Here is a 21,446-nt window from a genome sequence, read left to right on the forward strand (position 1 = left end):
TCTGATACATTTATATACTGCAAAATGATTACTACTGTAGCAATAGCCAACCCTTCCATCCTGGCCTCATTTGATCTTAAATTTCAAACTGCTGTCCAAGTGTCCAGAAGTAATATACCCGTGCTCTGATCAGAATTGTGATAATTAATAAACAGAAAGCTTGTTTAAATTGGAGTTGGGAGGTCAGACAAGAGAACTCTCATGAATATGCTACTAAATGCACATGCCGCTCAATGCATGCTACAGACCCCCAAAAGAAGATACACACCTTGCATCTCTGACAGAAGGGATACCTCTTTATTAGCACAGGAGAATGAAAGAAGAGATTCCTCCTTGCCCAACAACAGCTCAGCCAATGAAAGATTGCCATAATTCAGCCAATGAAAAGCCTCTATACTTTTAACTCCCAGTTTCCTCCAATGGACTCTTCTTTTACACCAGCCCCTCCTAACTTCAAAACAGAACATTCCTCTTCTTTGTTCCTCCGACTTGCCTATGGTTTACTATAGGTCTCATGTCCCAAATTGCAATTTCTTACTATTCTCAAATAAACCCATTTTGATAGTAAAATAACTGGCTGTTTATTTGTTTTAGGTCAACAGAATACACCTCAGGTACTGTGATCATTGCTGAGAGTAATACTATTTAGCTCTGATGACTTTCTCAAGAATCATTTCTTTAGGGCATTGGGGTGGGCATGGATATCTGTGAGTATCAAAGCAAGTTTCTTTCCAGGTAAGTCAGATGCTTCCAGTAGCAGGGTACAGCCTAAAGGCATTAAAATTGGGGATGAGGGGATTAGGGCAGCAAAAAGCCCAGAAAAGAAGATTGAAGGGGTTTTCATGGATGGCTTTATAGTCTACTGAGAGTGGAAAGGATTGGTTCATGACTGGGAAATGCTAACGTCAATGGCTCCAGAAAAAATAAGGAAATAATTACTAGGAGTTTTTGGAGTGTCAATCATTGGATTAATGTCTAAAATTGATTCTAGTTCGTAGTTGAGTTGCCTTGTGTTTCCTTCAAAAACACATTTGATGGGGTTTTGTTATTGTTAACCCTTCCAGAAATAAGAACTACTTCTCCTGTAGGTTGCTGTACAAAGTTAACCAATATTTCATTTAAAAAGTAGGGAGAACACTGATAAAGAATCAAACTATTTCACTTCACAGGTAAAATGTCTTTCTTCCTGAGGAATGCAGGTGAATTCAGCCAGAGCTGGGAGGAAATGAAAGTCCTAGTAAAAATAAGAGAAGCGTCTGATATCAGATTCAGCACATAGAAATTCTTGGAATTGAAAATATAGTCACACAGAGTGGGAGCAGAGGCATAATAATCTAGCTACGATTTGTTGTGTATCTACTCTGTGGAGGGAAGGATATACACATCTATTGTACATAGTATCAGATGGGTATTATTCTAAGATAGTGAAACAGAAGACAAGAAAAGTTAATATCTGTCCAACTTCACAGAACTGAGAAGTGACAGAGCTAGATAGGAACTCCTCTCAAATGTGTTTGCTGCTAATGCCAATTAATATCCTATCTCACTGTGCTTCCTGGAAATGGCTCTGGCTATTTCCGAACAAAGTTCATTTTGCCTGTCTCACAGAAAACCAATCACTGAAATGACGAGGGTGCAGCAGAGCAAGGATTTTCATTACAAGGCAGGCAAGTGAGGTGATGGGAGACCAAGCCTCAAATCTGTCTCCCCCAAAATGGGGACTTAAGGATATTTATGTGGTAGGAGGATAAGGTGGTCTGAAGTGTGGGGATAGATGATTGGAGGCAAGGAGGAGTGAGGTGTTTTGATGATCTGCACAGGCATACTCAAACTTCACGCTTCTTCATAGGACATATGTTCACAAAATGGCAGTGCAGGCATGATCTGAAGGTGGAGGTTTATCTCCCTGACATCAGGATTTCAATTATCAGGCACCTGTGCACATCCAGTTGGCGGGTTGGTGGTCTCCACTGATGTGAACTGGACAGAGTTGACTCCTAATTCTGAAAAACAACTGAAGCATCTGTTACCATGGTGACTCAGGAGTCAGGGAGGTGTTATCTATTGAACCTAGTGGGAGTCAACTAACATACTGCCTAAGGAGCACAGCTAGCAATGGGTGAGTGAACAACTAAGAGCTTCTGTGCCAATGGAAACAAAAAGAAAATTGGTATAACTATACTCATATCAGACAAAATAGACTTTAAAACAAAGACTGCAATAAAAGACAAAGAAGGGCATTACATAATGATAGAGGAGTCAATACAGCCAGAAGATAGAGCATTTATAAATATAGAGGCACCAAAATATATAAAGCAAATATTAATGGAGAAATTGACAGCAGTATTATGTACCCACTTACATCAATGGGTAGATCACCCAGACAGGAAATCAATAAGGAAACATCAACTTTAAGTGTCACATTAGGCCAGATGGACCTAACAGACATATATAGAACATTCCATCCAAAAGCAGAAGAATACATATTCTTCTCAGGTGAACATGGAACATTCTCTAGGATAGATCACATGTTAGTCCACAAAACCAAGTATCAAAATTCAAGAAGATGGAAATCAGGGCTGATCCAGTGGTGTAGTGGTTAAGTTCACACGCTCCGCTTCAGTGGCCCAGGGTGCACTGGTTTGGATCCTGGGCGTGGACCTACACGCTGCTCATCAAGCCATGCTGAGGTGACTTCCCACATAGAAAAACTAGAAGGGTGTACAGCTAGGATATACAACTATGTACTGGTGCTTTGCGGAGAAAAAAAAGAAGACGTATCATGTCAAGTAGCTTCTCTGAACATAACGGTATGAAACGAGAAATCAATTACAAAAATAAAGCCAGAGAAAACAACAACAGTGTGGAGGTTAAACAACATGCTACTGAACAACCAATGGGTCATCAAAGAAATCAAAGAAATTTAAAAATACATAGAGACAAATGAAAACAGAGATATGACACACTAAAATCAATGGGATGCACCAAAAACATTTCTAAGAGGGAAGTTCATAGCATTACAGGCCTGCTTCAAGAAGCAATAAAAACCTCAAACAATCTAACTCTACACCTAAAAGAACTAGAAAAAGAAGAACAAATGGAGCCCAAAATTAGTAGAAGGAAGGAAATAATAAAGATCATAGTGGAAATAAATGAAACAGATTAAAAAGACAACAGAAAAGATCAACGAAACCAAGAGCTGGTTATTTCAGTTTATTATTTATCACATGATAGGATTCGTAGGATAGGGAAATGTTCCAATATTTATGTAGTTGATATATAGCCATCTTTCCCTTTGTCTTTTTCAGGTGATTGTACCCTTATAATTCCCATTCTTAGTTCAGAAAAGATTTCCATACATTTCTTTTACATTTGCTTAATAATGTCATAAGTGATATTTAACTTTTTAATCTCTCTGTAATTTATTTTGGCATATGATGCGTAGTGAGGCTTTTAGTTAATTATGTTTCCAAATAGGTGATTTTCTTATGAGCACTGTTAATAATCCTTTCATATTATTTATTTACTTATTTTCTTCAGGGACCTAACAGAAGGAGATGGAGTGGGGGTGGGGGCTGAGGTCTCAATGTCTGGACTTGAACATCTGTAAAATAAACAATTACCATGCTTCCCTCATGAATTCCACAATATTCCTTGCACTTTTGTTTCACTCTTTGGCAAAATTTCATTGTGTACAATGAAACTATCTGCAAAATATGTGCAGGTTTCAGGTTAATTATGGTAAAACAAATATAAAACCAACAGCATCCTGTCCCCCAAATTTCACCTGTTAATTGTCATTATTTAATCAATACCAGTTTGCTGGTGTTTATATGGTATGGTCTCTCTCATACTTGGAATATAAAAAAAACAAAACAAAACAACCAAGCACATAGATACAGAGAACAGAGTGATGGTTGCCAGAGGGAGGTGGAGGGTGGAAGAAATCGGTTAAGGGGGTCAAGAAGCAAAAAATATAAAAGAAAAAAATGCAGTAGATGTAAAGCAGATGTAGAAATTTTGAATTACATTTTTAAAATAGCAAACATTCCCAATATAAACATATATTTTACAATTGTTCAACTATGTAGTCTTCTTATAAGTATAGCAATAGGGAATATTTCTGGGCTAGTTTTCTAGTCACAGTAGTCTATTAAGATTCTCCCTTCCCATGTTTCCTCATAAAACTTTTCTATTTAACCTTCTTGATGAACTTTTGAATCATCTGCTAAATGCCCCCCAAAATCCTATTGGTTCATTCATTGTGATTGTATTTAACTCACAAATTGACCTGGAAATTTTGACTCTTCGCTATACTCAGTCTTACCTTCCAGGAACATAGTATCCTATTACACCACCCAAATACAATCTGTCTGTTACTCTCTGAAAATATCATTTTACACCTTTGCTCAGCTTATGACCTTGAGTCATACATCCTTAAGAAAAGAGAAGTCATACAGGAGTTCCTCATCTTCTACTGCCAAATTTACCAGCACATCTGTCCATAGCTTTTTGCCTTTTAAAAGAGCTCATCAGAGGCCAAACTTTGGAACAGAGGATTGGAATTGCCTGCTTCTCTTTGCATCCCCTCCCTCTCTACTGGAACACTTGCTATAGCTTACATATATGCTCTAGTAGCTCCCATCTTAAAGAACCCTTCCATGAACCACATTCCCCCTCCAGGTAGACCCCATTTCTCAGAGCAAATCATCTTGAAAGACATGTCTATGCTCATAGCTTCAACGTCCTTTTCTACCATTCATGACTCATGAGATTGTAATCAGGCTCCCCCTCGCCCATCAACCCTCAGCCCACCCCCTGGCACTGCAGTTGTGTTTGTCAATCAAGACGGAGGTTTATGATTCATCTATCTGACAAAAAAAGATAGCTTATATATTTATAAAATGCTAAATATGAATTTTAATATCATTACTTAGGATGACCAATGAGCATATAAGGGCTTAAATTAAAGCTATGTTCCATAGGAGATACAATAAGTCTTTATAATCCACATATCTCAAAAAATTTTTAAACAATTTTGTAAGAATGCTTCCAACATTGCTATCTACACAGGACTTGTTATTAATGTTTTTCCTCTCCAACTCTAAATGTATGTGATTGTGTGTGTGTTTCCCTGGATGACTCTCTGTCTTAAATTGCACTGTCTACTCTACTTGCATACATATTCCTGCTCACTTCCCCTAATTCCTCTTTTTTCCTTAAATGCTATTTGGAAAGTCTTGCAGTTTAAAACTTCAGGCAGTATTTCATTCATTTTGAATAAGAATTTAAAGAACCTATTTTTTACAGCTTCATAAAATGCAAAATGAGAATAAAATTGGGAATGCAAAATGGCTCAGTCATTATGGAAAACAGATTGTCCTTTTCTTCTCAACTTTAGATGTCCCATATAACTGAGCAAATTCACTCTGAGGTGTTCACCCAAGTGAATAGACAACTTATACTCACTCCAAAACCTATTCATGAATGTTTAAAATGGTTTTTTTTTATAATCAACAAAAAACAAGAAAACACCCAAATGTCTTTCAACTGATGAATGGATATACGAACTGTGATACATCCATTCAATTGGATTTGGTAATAAATGACAACGGACTACTGATAGACACAACACGGATGAATTTCAAGCATATTATGCTAAGTGGAAGGAGCTAGCCTCCAAATGTCTGATACCATTTAATGACATTCTGGAAAAGGCCAAAATAGTAGTGACAGTAAATAGACTAGACTGGTGGCAGGGGCTTGGGTGAGAGCAGGAGATGATTACAAAAGGGCGTCAGGGAATGTGTAGGGTGGACGAAACTTCCATATCTTGATTTTGATGGTGGTTACAGGATTATATACATTTGTCAAAACTTGCAGAACTGTATACAAAAAAAAGTGAAATTTACTGTATGTAAATTATACCTTAATAAAGAGGAAAATATGTAGGAAGTAATAGTTGTAAATAAGTGAACCAGAAGTTTTTAGTATTCTGCTTCTACAGTCTTCTTTAAGAACCCATAGAAAAACTTCATTTCCATCTTGTTATGTTTGTCAAGAGTTTCAGTTTTACTGTTAAAAATACAAATATATTTATTCCTTTTATAATGAATTAAGTTTTAAAACTCATCTATTGAACCAATTCCTGGGTTCACCATTGCTCCCTGTATTGTATACACTGCCTGGACATCACTTTAAATCTTGCTAAAATTATTTTATTGGGGGTCTTTGGCATTATATTCTTTTAGTTTTTGTTTTTAGTTTGTCCTCACTCTTTAATGATGGTTTAGCTATGCATTGAATTCTAGTTGTGCAGTTATATGCCATCAGCACTTTTGAAGGTTTTCTTCCTTGCTCTATTAATGTCATTGAAAAGTCCACTATCATCTCATTGTCTTTACCTAGTGGGTAATCTGTCCTTTACCTCTGGGAACATTTAAAAGCTTTCATTAACATTGACATTCTACAGCTTCAGTACCATGTGTACTTCTTTTTATTTTTCCTGCTCAATAGTTAGAAAATTGTCCACTTTCTTCAAAAATCACTGGTGGCAGACAACAGTAACTCCAAGACACACAAACTCATGCACAGGATGCAGTGGATTGCCGAAGATCAGTGAATAAAATCTTGCAATTATAGACTCCACAAAGCACAGTCATACTAAACTGGAAATAGTCCAAGCTAAGAGGATCATAAAAGAGACCACAGGGAGGAATGTCAAAGGAGTATCCTGCAGATGCCACAAAAACCACCTAATCTCTGTGCAGGAAGGCTGACCATGAAAGGGGCCCTTGCTTCCTGGTCTATTTAGTCAGCAATTTATAAATGGGCCATCAGTGCCTCCCTTAGGGTGAGATGGAAAGCTAGAGTCGAGAAGCTCATTTAGTGAGAGAAGAGAGCAGGGATACCAGGCCAGGAAATATGCCCAAGAGGATTCATTAACATCCTGTCTCCTGGGCCAGCATTTCCAGGGGAGACCATTTCAGCTGAGAAGATAAGTTCTTCTGAACTTAGGAGAAGAATAGAGAAGCCCCCCTCAGGACAGGGCCCTGGCTCACTGTTGCCCCAGGGAGAGTGAAGCCAGGCAGGGTCTGCCTTGGGCAGCTCTTCCAATATCTACTTCCTCCAGATTCCTGCTGCTTTCATCGTTGTTCCCAGAACCTAGCAAGAGTAAATGAACATCTGAGCATCTGGACCCAAGAACTCAGTCTGACAACAGTTCCATGTTGTTCCATAGAAACTACACAAGGATTATATTAGCTCTCTGTGTGTATCTACTGCATCTACAGAGAACACCTGCAGAGGAAGAGAAGGAGCAGGTGGGGCCCCGACCCCAACATTTGTCAGACTCTTCATACTCTTAACACAACATAGCAAAAATTAAACAAATTGAATACTGTTGGAAAAGTTCTATCTTCCTTCCCCTTTTGTATGGGAACATCACTGACCTTCAAACAACTCCCAGGGCAGTCTGCATGGTCAGGTAGCTGGACTTCTCACCACCTGAGGTAAGGACTTTGTCTGTTTTTCAGGGAAGTGCGCAGCCTCTAGGAATGCTGAGTTGAGAAACAGAGCCCAAAGCAGACCCTGAGACTCAAGTTACTCTGTCTCGAGCTTCTCTAGCACTTTGGGCTCTATACCCATCCCAATTCAATCTATTCTTGGTGTTCTAAACATGAAGAGGAATTAATAAGGATGATGAAATGGTCTGTGCTACATTCCAGGCCTGTGTATCTGCTTCCTGGTGGAAGTATTAATACCTGTCCTTAGACTCCAGTGGGCTTTTCTGGCCTCTGATAAGGCATTTGTGCACCAATCTGGTGGTAAATGCCTCCAAAGGGCCATCTAAGAGCAGATGATATGCCTGTCATACGCTCTAATATATTTTTACCATTAAAATCCTGTGGAACCATAAGAGACCAATAGAAACCAGTGAAATTTCAAAATATAGAAGCCACAATATAGGGAAATGATTTAGAGAAAGATGCTTCACTTACAGATTCTATAACACATATTCAGAGCTGGCTTTATCTGTCCAGTACCCATGATGCACGACACTGATATTTGTCAATCTCAGGTCCCTGTCTCTTCTGGCTTCTCTCTGGGATTGGGTACCTCGCTCCAACAGCAGCTTGCAGAACAAGAGCCCTTTCTCCTTGTCCCTGTGTCCCTTCAACCCAGTGTGGATACTCTGTCCCTGCAGGAAGGAGAGTGGAAATCTGGGTCAGCTGCTGGAGAGGGAACATAGGATTATAGAGCCTAAATTTAGATTCAACACATGCTCTTCTATTGCCTAAACATTTCACCATTTCCGTCAAACAGAAACACTCTGATCTTTCTGGGCAGGGCCTCATCTGCTATATTTCTGAGTCCTGCCAAGCTCACATTTTATCATAACCAGTTTAAAGAAACAAAAAAACTACGTTTGTATTGATCCTGAAGGTCTATCTCTAAAAGCAACACCATGTCAAACACACCGCCTCCTAGTCTCAGACAGTCTAGAATCCCTTCTCTCTCAGGCACGTGGAGAGTGTGGGGCTGGTCCAGAGAGGCGCCTAAGATGGACACACTTTAGGTCTTCCAACGAGACTTGTGTCTACAGCCTGGAGTGCTGCAAACAAATGTGGGCACAAGTTATACGGAAAAAGAAGTGGAATGTCTTACTGAAATCACATTTCTGTACCTATTTTAGAATTTCCTATTAAGAATAGGTCTATGCAGAACACTGGCTATTTAAATCATTAGTCAAACATTAGTCTTAAAAGATAGGTACAAAATTAATCAAGGGCATGGGTGCCAGAACATTGCTTTACTCTTAGGAGAGACATGATTTCATCTTCCCGAAAAATGACATTCAGGTTTGATGTCCTGAATAGTATTTTCATGTAGTCATCTCTTAATGTGTAGCTATTACTATAATGCTTGTTCTCCGTTTAGATGGTTTTTGCATCGAGATACAATTAAAAGAGTCAGAAACTCAGAGATCAAGAGTTCAAGTCAGTTAGTGGTGGGAAGGGCCTCACCTCATCTGATGCATGTTGCCATCCTCAGGGGCCTCTGATATTGTGAAACTAGGGGACCATCTTAGCAAAACTTCATGGAGAATCCATTTGGTTCCAGGCAAGTAAAGACACAACATAGAATGGAGCGCTGGAATTCCACCCGGGGAAGTGGCTTCATATTGACGGGGATTCTGAATGACAGTGGTTCTCCTGAGCTGCTGTGTGCCACAGTCGCAGTCCTGTACATGTTGGCCCTGACCAGCAACGGCCTGCTGCTCCTGGTCATCACAATGGATGCCCAACTCCGTGTGCCCATGTACCTCCTGCTCAGGCAGCTCTCGCTCATGGACCTCCTCTTCACATCTGTTGTCACTCCCAAGGCCATCGTGGATTTTCTGCGTGTTGAAAACACCATCTCCTTTGGGGGCTGTGCCCTTCAGATGTTCCTGGCATTGATGCTGGGCAGTGCAGAGGACCTCCTACTGGCCTTCATGGCCTATGACAGGTATGTGGCCATTTGCCATCCTCTGAACTACATGGTCCTCATGAGGCCCAGGATCTGCTGGCTCATGGCAGCCACATCCTGGATCCTGGCATCCCTCAGTGCTTTAGGACATACTTTGTATACTATGCACTTCCCTTTCTGTGCATCCCGGAAGATCAGGCACCTGCTCTGTGAGATCCCGCCTCTGCTGAATTTGGCCTGTGCAGACACCTCTAGATATGAGTTCCTGGTTTATGTGACAGGTGTTACTTTCCTGTTGTTCCCTCTTTCCGTCATTGCTGCCTCCTATACACTAATCCTACTTACTGTGTTCCACATGCCCTCAAATGAGGGGCGGCAGAAAGCCCTCGTCACCTGCTCTTCCCACCTGAGTGTGGTTGGGATGTTCTATGGAGCTGCCACATTCATGTATGTCCTGCCCAGTTCCCTCCACAGCCCCAAGCAGGACAACATCATCTCTCTTTTCTACACGATTGTCACCCCAGCCCTGAACCCCCTCATCTACAGCCTCAGGAATAAGGAGGTCATGGGGGCCTTGAGAAGAATCTTGGCAAAGAACGTGCTCCTGACGTATTCTAACATCTAAGGAGGATTCGTGGCTTGACTCTCACCATTTCTTCTTCAAATCAAAATGCTATACACAACTGGTCTGTACATGACACTCTGCTGAGATGATACAAACCCTTCAAAAAATTTATTTTTAGGTTCTTCCTTGTTGTTGTGAGCATAGAGACCTTAAGCTGCACTCACATGGGACACATCACTCTGTCCTTGGAGGTCCATGTTGTGAAAGAACTAGAATGGAATGCATGGGAGTGCATCACTTTCACATAATTACCAAGTAGAGATAGTAGGGGCCTAATTTTCCATTTCAATCCAAGCAACAGTGAAAAACAGCAATAAGTTTAAGCTGACCAAACTCCAATAGCCTTTTAACATCAGAGGAGGACCGGTCTCAGTTGACCTAGATTCTTAGACCATTATTAGAGAGAAGATCCTTAGAAGATATGTTGGTCTTCTTGTTTATTAGGGAAATGATTTTTTGAGCAAATTAATAGGACAGAATAATAGATTTGTGACTGTATTTGTCCTCCAGGCTTAAGAATCAGTCCATATTAAATACATAAATAAAGATGACACCTATGTTGAGATAGTGGTAAAGGCCAATAGCGCATTTTTATATTGCCTAAAATTAAAACTAAAATAGAGAAATGAATAAAAGAGAATGTAAAGGACCTAAATTTGAAGTGATGATTAGGGACACAACAACAGTGAGGGACAACTGTTGTGTGTACTGCTTGAATCTTTAAAAAATGTGACCTTAGATGTCCAAAAACACATTATGAAACATCAAAACCATTGCAAGGAGCTTATGTTCTTGAGGTGAGCACATGTATATGTCAGTGTCCACAGGAAAGATGGGGTAAAATATATAATTCACTTTCTAGAAAACTCAATTATGCGAGGATTGAATAAGAAAATAAATGTCAGGTGCTTAGACCAGAGGCTGGCAAATGGTGCTTAAAACCTGCTGACTACTATATGAATAAACAGTAAATAGTCTTGAAAAACAATTTTTTATTGAAGTATAATTGACATATAACATTATATTGGTTTCAAGTGTACAACATAATGATATGATATTTGTGTATATTGCAAAATGATGACCACAGTAAGTATAGTTAACATCTGTCACCACACATATTTACAAATATTTTTTTCTTTTGATGGGAACTTTTAAGCTCTACTGTCTTAACAACTGTCAAATACGTAATACAATATTATTAACTATAGTCACCATGCATATATTATATCCCCCTGACTTATTTATTTTATAATTGGAAGGAAAAAGCTTAACTTTAAATGACTAGATAATTTTCCATCATGTGAGTCCTCTGTGATATAGTTAGTCATTTACTTACATTTACTTTCGTTCCTCCCAATTTTTCTATGCGAGGGTTTGATTTTATCCTAGGTCAAATTTCTGGAAGGGGAATTAGGGGGCCATAGGCAATGACACTATTTAAAATTCTTGTTACGAAGAGTCAAATTGCTTTCCAGAAAGTTAGAAACATTTTGCATTCTGGGAGCATTATGTGGGAGTACCTGCCCCACTAGACTCTTTCTAGTCCTGTCTTATCATATGACCTCTCTTTGCCAGTTTATTAAGCATATTAATGAAATGTAGCAGATGTTTTCATTTATACTACTTTTTTTGTTTTAGCCTAGTGATTTTCTATAGTTCTTTACAGATGAAGATCATGCACTGTTTGACAGTTATATGTGGCAACATTTATTTTCACTTTATATTTTGGTACTAGTAGGATTTGTTGGATAGGAAGTGTTACGGTATTTATGTAGTTACATATTATATCCATTTCTTCCTTTGTATTTTTCAGGCAATTGTAGCCTTATAATTCCCATTTTTAGTTCAGAAAACTATCTTTATATACTTCTTTTAGATTTTCTTAGTAATTTAGCAATAAGTGATATTTATATTTATTTATAAAAATATAATTTGTAATTTATAAAAATATAAAAATAACTTTTCAATCTCTCTACAATTTATTTTCATATATGATATATGGTGAGGCTTTAAGTTAATTGTTTCCAAATAGTTGATTTCCTATTAGCATTCTTAATAATCCTTCCATATTATTTATTTATTATGATTATTTTTACAATCACTTGACTATATACTGTCTTCTTATAAATATTTATAAGAATGGCAATAGGCTGTATTTCTGGGCTTGTTTCTCTAGTTCTAGTGGTCTATTAAGACTCTTTCTGCCATTTTCTTCTCACCAACTTTTCCTTAAGTTTTATCATTGACTTATGCTTCCTGGAACTTTTGAATCATCTGCTATATGCCCCCCAAAAATCCCATTGGTATATTCATTGTGATTCTATTTAACTCATAAATTGATCTGGAAATTTTGACTCTTTGCAATCCTCAGTCTTACTTTCCAGGAACATAGTATCCTATTGCACCACCCTAATACAATCTGTTTGCTACTCTTTGAAAACACCATTTTACACCTTCACTCAGCTTACGACCTTGCATTATATACCCTTGAGAAAAGAGGAGTCCTATAGGACTTCTTCATCTTCCACTACCAAACTTACTGTGTCTTTTAAAAGAGCCCATCAGAGACCAAAACTTCCACTAGTATTCTTGATACTTAGCTCTCTTATTTCTCAAAGAAATTGATCTTGGATTTGCATGCTTCTCCTCTGCATCACCTCCATCTCTAGTGGAACATTGCTATAGGTTACACACATGCTCTCGTATCTCATCTTAAAGAACACTTCCATGAACCATAACACCCCCCCACCCCCGCACATATACTCTCTTTCTCTTGAAAGATTTGTCTATACTCATATTTTCCACACCATTTTCTACCATTTATGACTCACACTACTGTAATCCGTCTCCCTCCTTGCCCCTCGCACTGCAGTTGTGCTTGTCAAAGTCAGCAATAATATTAATATTGCAAATTCAATATCAATTCTATGTCTCCATCCTACTCAAACTTTCAGCCACATTTAACACAATTGGCCACTCTTTCCTTCTTGAAATGCCTCCTTTCTCTGACTTCCAGGCCACCACACACACTAGATTTTCCAAGTACTCCACTGGACTCAGTCTTCACTTGGTGCACTCTTCCTCTTCAACATGACATCTAAATATTGAATTGCCTCATAGCTCCATTGCAAGCCTCCTTTTCTTCTCAGTCAGCACTTTCTGCCTTGGTAATTTCATCGTCTCATGAGTTTAAATTCCAACTATTGATTCTTTTTATTTTATGGTGAGGAAGTTTGGCCGTGAGCTTATATCTGTGACAATCTTCCTCTACTTTGTATGTTGGTGGCCACCACAGCATGGCTTGATGAATTCTGTCAGTTTTCACAGGGGACTGAAATCTGCAAACCCAGGCTGCCAAAGCAGAGCATGCTGAACTTAACCACTATGCCACCAGGCTGGCCTCTCATCTACTGCATTTTGACTCTGAGTGATGTGGCCCCTTCTGAAGCCCAAACTCATCTAGATAACTGTTGATGGGACCTTTCTGCCTCGATGACTAATAAGCATTTCACATTTGCTCCTAAACTGAATGCTTGATTCATTCCCCTAAAATTTCTTCTTCCCATAATTTTTCTCATTTTAAAAAACAGCATTATCATCTGCACACTTACTCAAGCTAAAAATTTATATATAATCTTTGTTTCTTCTTTTTTGCCTTACTGCTCCCAAACAAGAAGGCCCTTTAAACTCTGCCTCTCCAACATAGTTCAAATCCTTTTAGTTCCTTCCATCTTAATTACTACTACTGAGTAAAATTGCTAAATCTACTCACCCAGTTGAACTTCTGGTACAAACTCCTATGCTAGGATTGAGACCAACACTAGAGTATAGTCGTGACTTTGAAACCAGACTGCCCGGGTCTAACTCTCAGCTCTGCTTTCTTCTAACTGTGAGACTTTGACAAGACACTTTAACTCTCCTTTCCTCAAATTTTTATCTGTAAAGTGGGGTTAAAAATAGTACCTATCTGAGTTAGGACCAAGATGACGGCGTGAGTAGTCTTCTTTGTCTCTCCCCCTTCGAATCTACAACTAATTGGACGTTCATCGCTTCACAAAGGATATCCATATAGCATCTCAGGATGCCTGAGAGACCCGTGCTGCTATACATTGGAAGGCAGACAGACTTCACCCCAGGAGGAAGTGGAGATAGGTGGAAACTCTCCGACCCCCACCCCTAACAGCCTAGTACCTGCAAGCGGCTCTCTTCCAGCGGACGACCCCAGAACATTGCCACACACCAAGGGCAAGAGGGTGCGCACACCAGAGGAGCGATGGTGGAAACAGGTGACCACAGCCCTACCTAAGCCCCCCACGATTACACCTAAGCCCAGGGAGAAACTCCAGAGTTCCGCACCGGAGGCGGCAGGGATAACTTCTACTCGCCATTAGCGGAGAGGCTCCACCCAGCATCCACAATGCCGGGAGGCTCCCGCAGAGAATCCCGAATGGGGCAGCTGCCCGCCAGCTGCCGCCGCTGGTCTCACAGACTGCAGCTGTCACCTGGGGGGCTCGGGGCAACCGGAGATCTCCTGGGAGAGGACTGGGGCTGGGTGGAATTCCAGCGGCTGGCTCCGCGGCCCAGGGGGAATCTTCAGGCTTCCGTCCCAGCAGCAGGCAAAGCCTCTACCCGCCATTAGCGGAGAGGCCCTTCCCAGCATCCAGAACACTGGGAGGCTCCCAGAGTGAATCCCAAACAGGGCGGCAGCCCGCCAGCTGCCACTGCCGGTCCCCCAGACTGCAGCTGTCACCCAGTACAGGCATGGGGCTACTGGAGATCTCCTGGGAGAGGACTGGGGCTGGGTGGAGTTACAGTGGCCAGATCCATGGCCCAGGGGGAAACTTCAGGCTTCTGCCCCAGCAGCAGGCAAGGCCTCTACCCGCTATTAGCGGAGAGACCCAGCCCAGTATTCAGAACACCGGGAGGGTCCCGAAGAGGAGAATCCCAGGCAGGGCAGCAGCTGGCCAGCCACCACTGAGCTCACGGTCTCTGGCTGTCCCCCAGACAGGGCAAGGGGCTCCCAGAGATCCTGGGGGAGAGGACTGGGGCTGAGTGGAGTTCCAGCAGCCTGGCTCCATGGCCCAGGGGGAAACGCTACAGTCTCACAGCAGCCTCAGTGAAAACCTCTGCACAGCACTAGTAGAGACCCCTCACCCAGCAAACACAAGGCTGGAAGACCCTGGAACAAAAGTAGCATAGCTAGGTGAGCTAACCACAGACTGCAGAAGATGCCCATAGCTCTGCTGTGACCTATAGCGGACAAGTGAGATTTTGTGGGCACCGACAGTGACAGAGCTGCAAATATAGGTGATCCTGCCCCTGGCCACTGGGAAAGCCTATAATACTGCTGCAGACCCTAAGGAAGGAGCACGTCTAGGTGGTCTGCAAAAGTAGGCACCAGCAGCCTGAAGCCCCCTTGTGACTGCCCCCACAGCTGAAGAGGGACTCCACAGGACCACTGTGACTATGAGGAGGGACCCAGGCCCAGTTAGCAACAGCTGATAGGGTTCCTGGTTGGTGCAGTATAAACAGCTGTTCCCCCACCACACCAGTAGAAACAAGTGCAAGCAGTAACTAAACTCTATCTCTATGTGGAGGCACAAATCTACACCATCAAGCAATATGAAAAAATATATTAAATCTCCAGAACAGAAGGAAAATGAGAAATACCCATAAAACAATCCCAAAGACAATGAAATATATAACATAAATGATGATGATTTCAAAACAGCCATCATTAAAAAACTCAATGAGTTAAAAGAGAATTCAGATAGACAACTCAACGAGCTCAGGAGCTATGTCACACAAGAGTTTGATACTATAAAGAAGAACCAAACAGAAATACTGGAAATGGAGAACACAATAGAGGAGATTAAGAAAAATCTAGATGCACTGAACAGTAGGGCTGATAATATGGAGGAAAGAATTAGCAATTTGGAAGATAGGAATATAGAAATTCTGCAGGCAGAGGAGGAGAGAGAACTAAGACTAAAAAGAAATGAAGAAACTCTCCGAGAATTATCTGACTCAATTAGGAGATGCAATGTAAGGATTACAGGTATACCAGAGGGAGAAGAGAAGGAGAAGGGGGCAGAAAGCCTATTCAAAGAAATAATGGCTGAGAACTTCCCAAATGTGGTGAGAGAGATGGAACTTCATGTGACAGAAGCCAATAGATCTCCAAACTTTATTAATGCAAGAAGACCAACCCCAAGGCATATAGTAGTGAAGCTAGCAAAAGTCAATGACAAGGAGAAAATACTAAGGGCAGCCAGGCAGAAGAAAATAACCTACAAAGGAACCCCCATAAGGCTATCAGCAGATTTCTCAGCAGAAACTTTACAGGTTAGAAGAGAGTGGAATGATATATTCAAAACTCTGAAGGACAAAAACCTGCAGCCAAGAATACTCTACCCAACGAAAATATCCTTTAAATACAATGGAGAAATAAAAACTTTCCCAGGTAAACAAAAATTAAGGGAGTTCATTGCCACAAAACCTCCTCTTCAAGAAATGCTCAGGAAAACCCTCATACCTGAAAAATCAAAAAAAGGAAAGGGGCTACAAAACCAAGAGCAAAGGAGATAAGTAGAAGGACAACAACAGAAAGTAGCAGCTCTCCATCAGAACAGGTTAGCAAAAGTCAAATAAAACATTAAAGATTAAAGGAAGGGAAACACCAAGAATAAATATAACCCTGTCATTTTAACAACAAACTCACAACACAAGAAAGAAGGGGGAAAAATAATCTGACAATAACAACCTAGAAGGGGAAGAGAAAAGGGATAGAAGGTTTTAATTTAAGGAAATAAGAGGCTATCAGAAAATGGACTATCTCATCTATGAGATGTTCTATACTAACCATATGGTAACCACTAAACAAATAACAAGAACAAAGACACAAATTACAAATAAGAAGACACCCAGTACAGAAATTTACATACCTGAATTAGTAATCCAAAAACCATGGGACGAGAAACAAAGGAAATGCAAGAGAACCGGAAAACAAGAGATAAAATGGCAGCGGTAGGCCCCCACATTTCAATAATCACTCTAAATGTAAATGGATTGAACTCTCCAACCAAAAGACACAGAGTGGCAGGATGGATCAAAGAACAAGACCCAACAATGTGATGCCTCCAGGAAACACACCTCAGCCCCAAAGACAAACACAGACTCAGAGTGAAGGAATGGAAGACAATACTCCAAGCTAATAATGAACAAAAGAAAGCAGGTGTCGCTATACTAATATAGACAAAGTAGACTTCAAAGCAAAACAGATAAAGAAAGACAAAGAGGGACAGTACATAATGATAAAAGGGACACTCCACCAAGATGACATAACACTTATAAATATATATGCACCCAACACAGGAGCACCAAAATTTGTAAAGCAACTCTTAACAGAACTAAAAGGAGACATCAACAACAATACAATAATAGTAGGGGACCTCAACACACCATTAACACCAATGGATAGATCATCCAGACAGAAAATAAACAAGGAAATTATAGCATTAAATGAAAAATTAGACCAGATGGACTTAATAGATATATATAGAACACTTCATCCAAAAACAGCAGGTTACACATTCTTCTCAAGTGCACATGGAACATTCTCAAGGATAGACCATATCTTGGGAAACAAAGCAAGCATCAATAAATACAAGAGAGTTGAAATAATATCAAGCATCTTTTCTGATCATAGTGCTATGAAACTAGAAATCAACTACAAGAATAAAGCAGGGAAAGGTGCAAAAATGTGGAGACTAAACAACATGCTACTGAACAAACGATGGATTATTGAAGAAATTAAAGAAGAAATCAAATATTATCTGGAGACAAATGAAAATTAAAACACTCCATACCAACTCATTTGGGACACAGCAAAAGCAGTCCTAAGAGGGAAATTCATTGAAATACAGGCTCACCTCAATAAACAAGAAAAATCTCACATAAGCAACCTTCAATGACACCTAACAGAATTAGAAAAAGAAGAACAAACAAAGCCCAAAGTCAGTAGAAGGAGAGAAATAATAAAAATTAGAGCAGAAATAAACGATTTTGAAACAAAAAAGACAGTAGAAAGGATCAACAAAACAAAGAGTTGGTTCTTCAAAAAAATTAACAAAATCGACAAACCCTTAGCCAGACTCACTAAGAAAAGAAGAGAGAAATCTCAAATAAATAAAATTAGGAATTAGAGAGGAGAAATTACAACAGATATGAAAGAAATACAAGGGATCATAAGAGAATGCTATGAAAACTATATGCCAACAAATTGAACAACCTAGAAGAAATGTACAAATTCCTAGACTCTTACAACCTCTCCAAACTGAATTAGGAAGAAATCAAGAATCTGAATAGACCAATCACAAGTAAAGAAATAGAAACAGCAATCAAAAACCTCCCCAAAAATAAGAGTCCAGGACCAGATGGCTTCTCTGCAGAATTCTACCAAACATTCAAAGAAGATTTAATACCTATCCTTCTCAAACTGTTCCAGAAAATTGAGGAAGATGGAGCACTCCCTAACACATTTTATGAAGCCAACATCACTCTGATCCACAAACCTGACAAGGACAACACAAAGAAGGAGAACTACAAGCCGATATCACTGATGAACATAGATGCAAACATCCTCATCAAAATTCTGGCAAACCAAATACAGCAATACATTAAAAAGATTATACACCATGATCAAGTGGGATTTATACCAGGGACACAGGAATGGTTCAACATCCGCAAGTCAATCAACGCGATACACTACATCAACAAAATGAGAAACAAAAACCACATGATCATCTCAATAGATGCAGAGAAAGCATTCGACAAGATCCAACATCCATTTATGATAAAAACCCTCAATAAAATGGGTATAGAAGGAAAGTACTTCAACATAATAAAGGCCGTATATGACAAACCCATAGCCAACATCATATTCAATGGACAAAAACTGAAAGCCATCCCTCTGAGAACAGGAACAAGACAAGGGTGCCCACTTTCACCACTCCTATTCAACATAGTACTGGAGGTGTTGGTCAGAGAAATTCGGCAGGAAAAAGAAATAAAAGGAATCCAAATAGGCAATGAAGAAGTAAAACTCTTGCTGTTTGCAGACGACATGATCTTATATATAGAAAACCCCAAAGAATCGATAGGAAAACTATTAGAAACAATCAACAGCTACAGCAAAGTTGCAGGATATAAAATCAACATACATATATCAGTAGCATTTCTATACACTAACAATAAATTAACAGAAAAAGAACTTAAGAACTCAATCCCATTCACAATTGCAATGAAAAGGATAAAACACCTTGGGATAAATTTAATCAAGGAAGTGAAAGATTTATACAATGAAAACTACAAGACTTTCTTGAAAGAAATTGATGACGACATAAAGAGATGGAAAGACATTCCATGCACATGGATTGGAAGAATAAATATAGTTAAAATGTCCATTCTACCTAAAGCAATCTACAGATTCAACACTATCCCAATCAGAATCCCAATGACATTCTTTACAGAAATTGAACAAAGAATCCTAAAATTCATATGGAGCAACAAAAGACCGCAAATTGCTAAAGCAATCCTGAGTAAGAAAAACAAAGCTGGAGGCATCGCAATCCCTGATTTCAAAACATACTACAAACCTACAGTAATCAAAACAGCATGGTACTGGTACAAAAACAGGTCCACAGATCAATGGAACAGAATTGAAAGCCCAGAAATAAAACCACACATCTATGGACAGCTAATCTTCGACAAAGGAGTTGAGGGCCTACAATGGAGAAAAGAAAGTCTCTTCAACAAATGGTGCTGGGAAAACTGGACAGCCACAAGTAAAAGATTGAAAATTGACCATTCTTTTTCACCATTCACAAAAATAAACTCAAAATGGATCAAAGACCTAAAGATTAGGCCTGAAACAATAAGTCTTCTAGAAGAGAATATAGGCAGTACACTCTTTGACATCAGTTTCAAAAGAATCTTTTCAGACACCATAACTCCTCAGATGAGGGAAACAATAGAAAGAATAAACAAATGGGACTTCATCAGACTAAAGAGCTTCTTCAAGGCAAGGGAAAACAGGATTGAAACAAAAAAACAGCCCACTAATTGGAAAAAAATATTTACAAGCTACTTATCCGACAAAGGGTTAACCTCCATAATATATAAAGAACTCACACAGCTCAACAACAAAAAACCAAGCAACCCGATCAAAAAATGGGCAGAGGACATGAACAGACATTTCTCAAAAGAAGATATAAGGATGGCCAATAGACACATGAAAAGATGCTCATCATCACTAATCATTAGGGAAATGCAAATTAAAACTACACTAAGATATCACCTTCACCAGTTAGATTGGCAAAAATATCCAAAACCAAGAGTGACAAATGTTGGAGGGGTTGTGGAGAAAAAGGAACCCTCATACACCATTGGTGGGAATGTAAACTGGTGCAGCCACTATGGAAAACAGTATGGAGATTTCTCAAAAAGTTAAAAATAGCAATACTTTATGACCCAGCCATCCCACTGCTGGGAATCTATCCTAAGAACCTGAAATCAGCAATTCCAAGAGTCCCCTGCACCCCTATGTTCATCACCACATTATTTACAATAGCCTAGACGTGGAACCAACCTAAGTGCCCAGCAACTGATGATTGGATAAAGAAGATATGGTATATATACACAATGGAATACTACTCAGCCATAAAAAAGGACAAAATCTTCCCATTCGCATCAACATGGATGGACCTTGAGGGTATTATGTTAAGTGAAATAAGCCAGACAGAGAAAGACAAACTCTATATGACTCCACTCATAGGTGGAAGTTAACATATAGACAAGGAGAACTGATCGGTGATTACCAGGGAAAAGCGTGGGGCGGGGGGGGAGGGCACAAGGGAGAAGTGGTGTTCCCACAACATGACTAACAATAATGTACAACTGAAATCTCACAAGGTTGTTATCTATCATAACCTTAATAAAAAAAATAAATTAAAAAAATAGTACCTATCTCATAGAGTCGTTGCAAGGTTTAAATGAGTTTATGTATGTAAAGTGCTTACACAGTGCCTAGGATGTAGTAAGCTCTCAGTAAGTATTTTTTTCTCACAGTCATCAATTCTGCTGAAACTCTTGAGTGGCACAATCCAGGCCAGTCATTTGGTCTTTAAATGTCATATGGAAACACAGTTGGTCACAGGTTGATTCTCCAGAAGCACACGTTGAAGTGGGATTTAAGATGTGTGTGAGATGTTTACTAGAGATTAACATCTGTGAAAGAAGGGAGAGGAAACAGGATTGGGCACAGGAAAAGCAGAAATTACAATGCAGGCTC

The 21,446-nt window shown here is 39.7% G+C and overlaps 1 protein-coding gene and 1 long non-coding RNA gene across 2 annotated transcripts in view; one reads left to right on the forward strand and one right to left on the reverse strand.

Annotated features, from left to right (window-relative positions):
- The window catches only part of LOC139084197 (uncharacterized), a 31,186-nt gene extending 22,986 nt beyond the window's left edge, over positions 1–8,200 (reverse strand). Inside the window, exon 1 of the long non-coding RNA XR_011541588.1 lies at positions 8,001–8,200. This is a non-coding gene — a long non-coding RNA (uncharacterized lncRNA). The remainder of the gene's footprint in view (positions 1–8,000) is intronic.
- Positions 8,201–9,145: 945 nt separating this feature from the next.
- LOC103566491 (olfactory receptor 2AG2-like) lies at positions 9,146–10,096 on the forward strand. Its single transcript, XM_008542909.2, has one exon. The coding sequence runs from the start codon at positions 9,146–9,148 to the stop codon at positions 10,094–10,096; it is 951 nt and encodes a 316-aa protein (XP_008541131.2).
- The last annotated feature ends 11,350 nt before the right edge of the window (positions 10,097–21,446 follow it).

The sequence above is a fragment of the Equus przewalskii genome, chromosome 6 (assembly GCF_037783145.1).
Source record: "Equus przewalskii isolate Varuska chromosome 6, EquPr2, whole genome shotgun sequence".
Classification (NCBI taxonomy): Eukaryota; Metazoa; Chordata; class Mammalia; order Perissodactyla; family Equidae; genus Equus; species Equus przewalskii.

What these genes read in the sequence shown, in the direction of transcription:
- LOC103566491 (XM_008542909.2), top strand. Translation starts at nt 9,146, where the DNA reads ATGGAGCGCTGGAATTCCACCCGGGGAAGTGGCTTCATATTGACGGGG.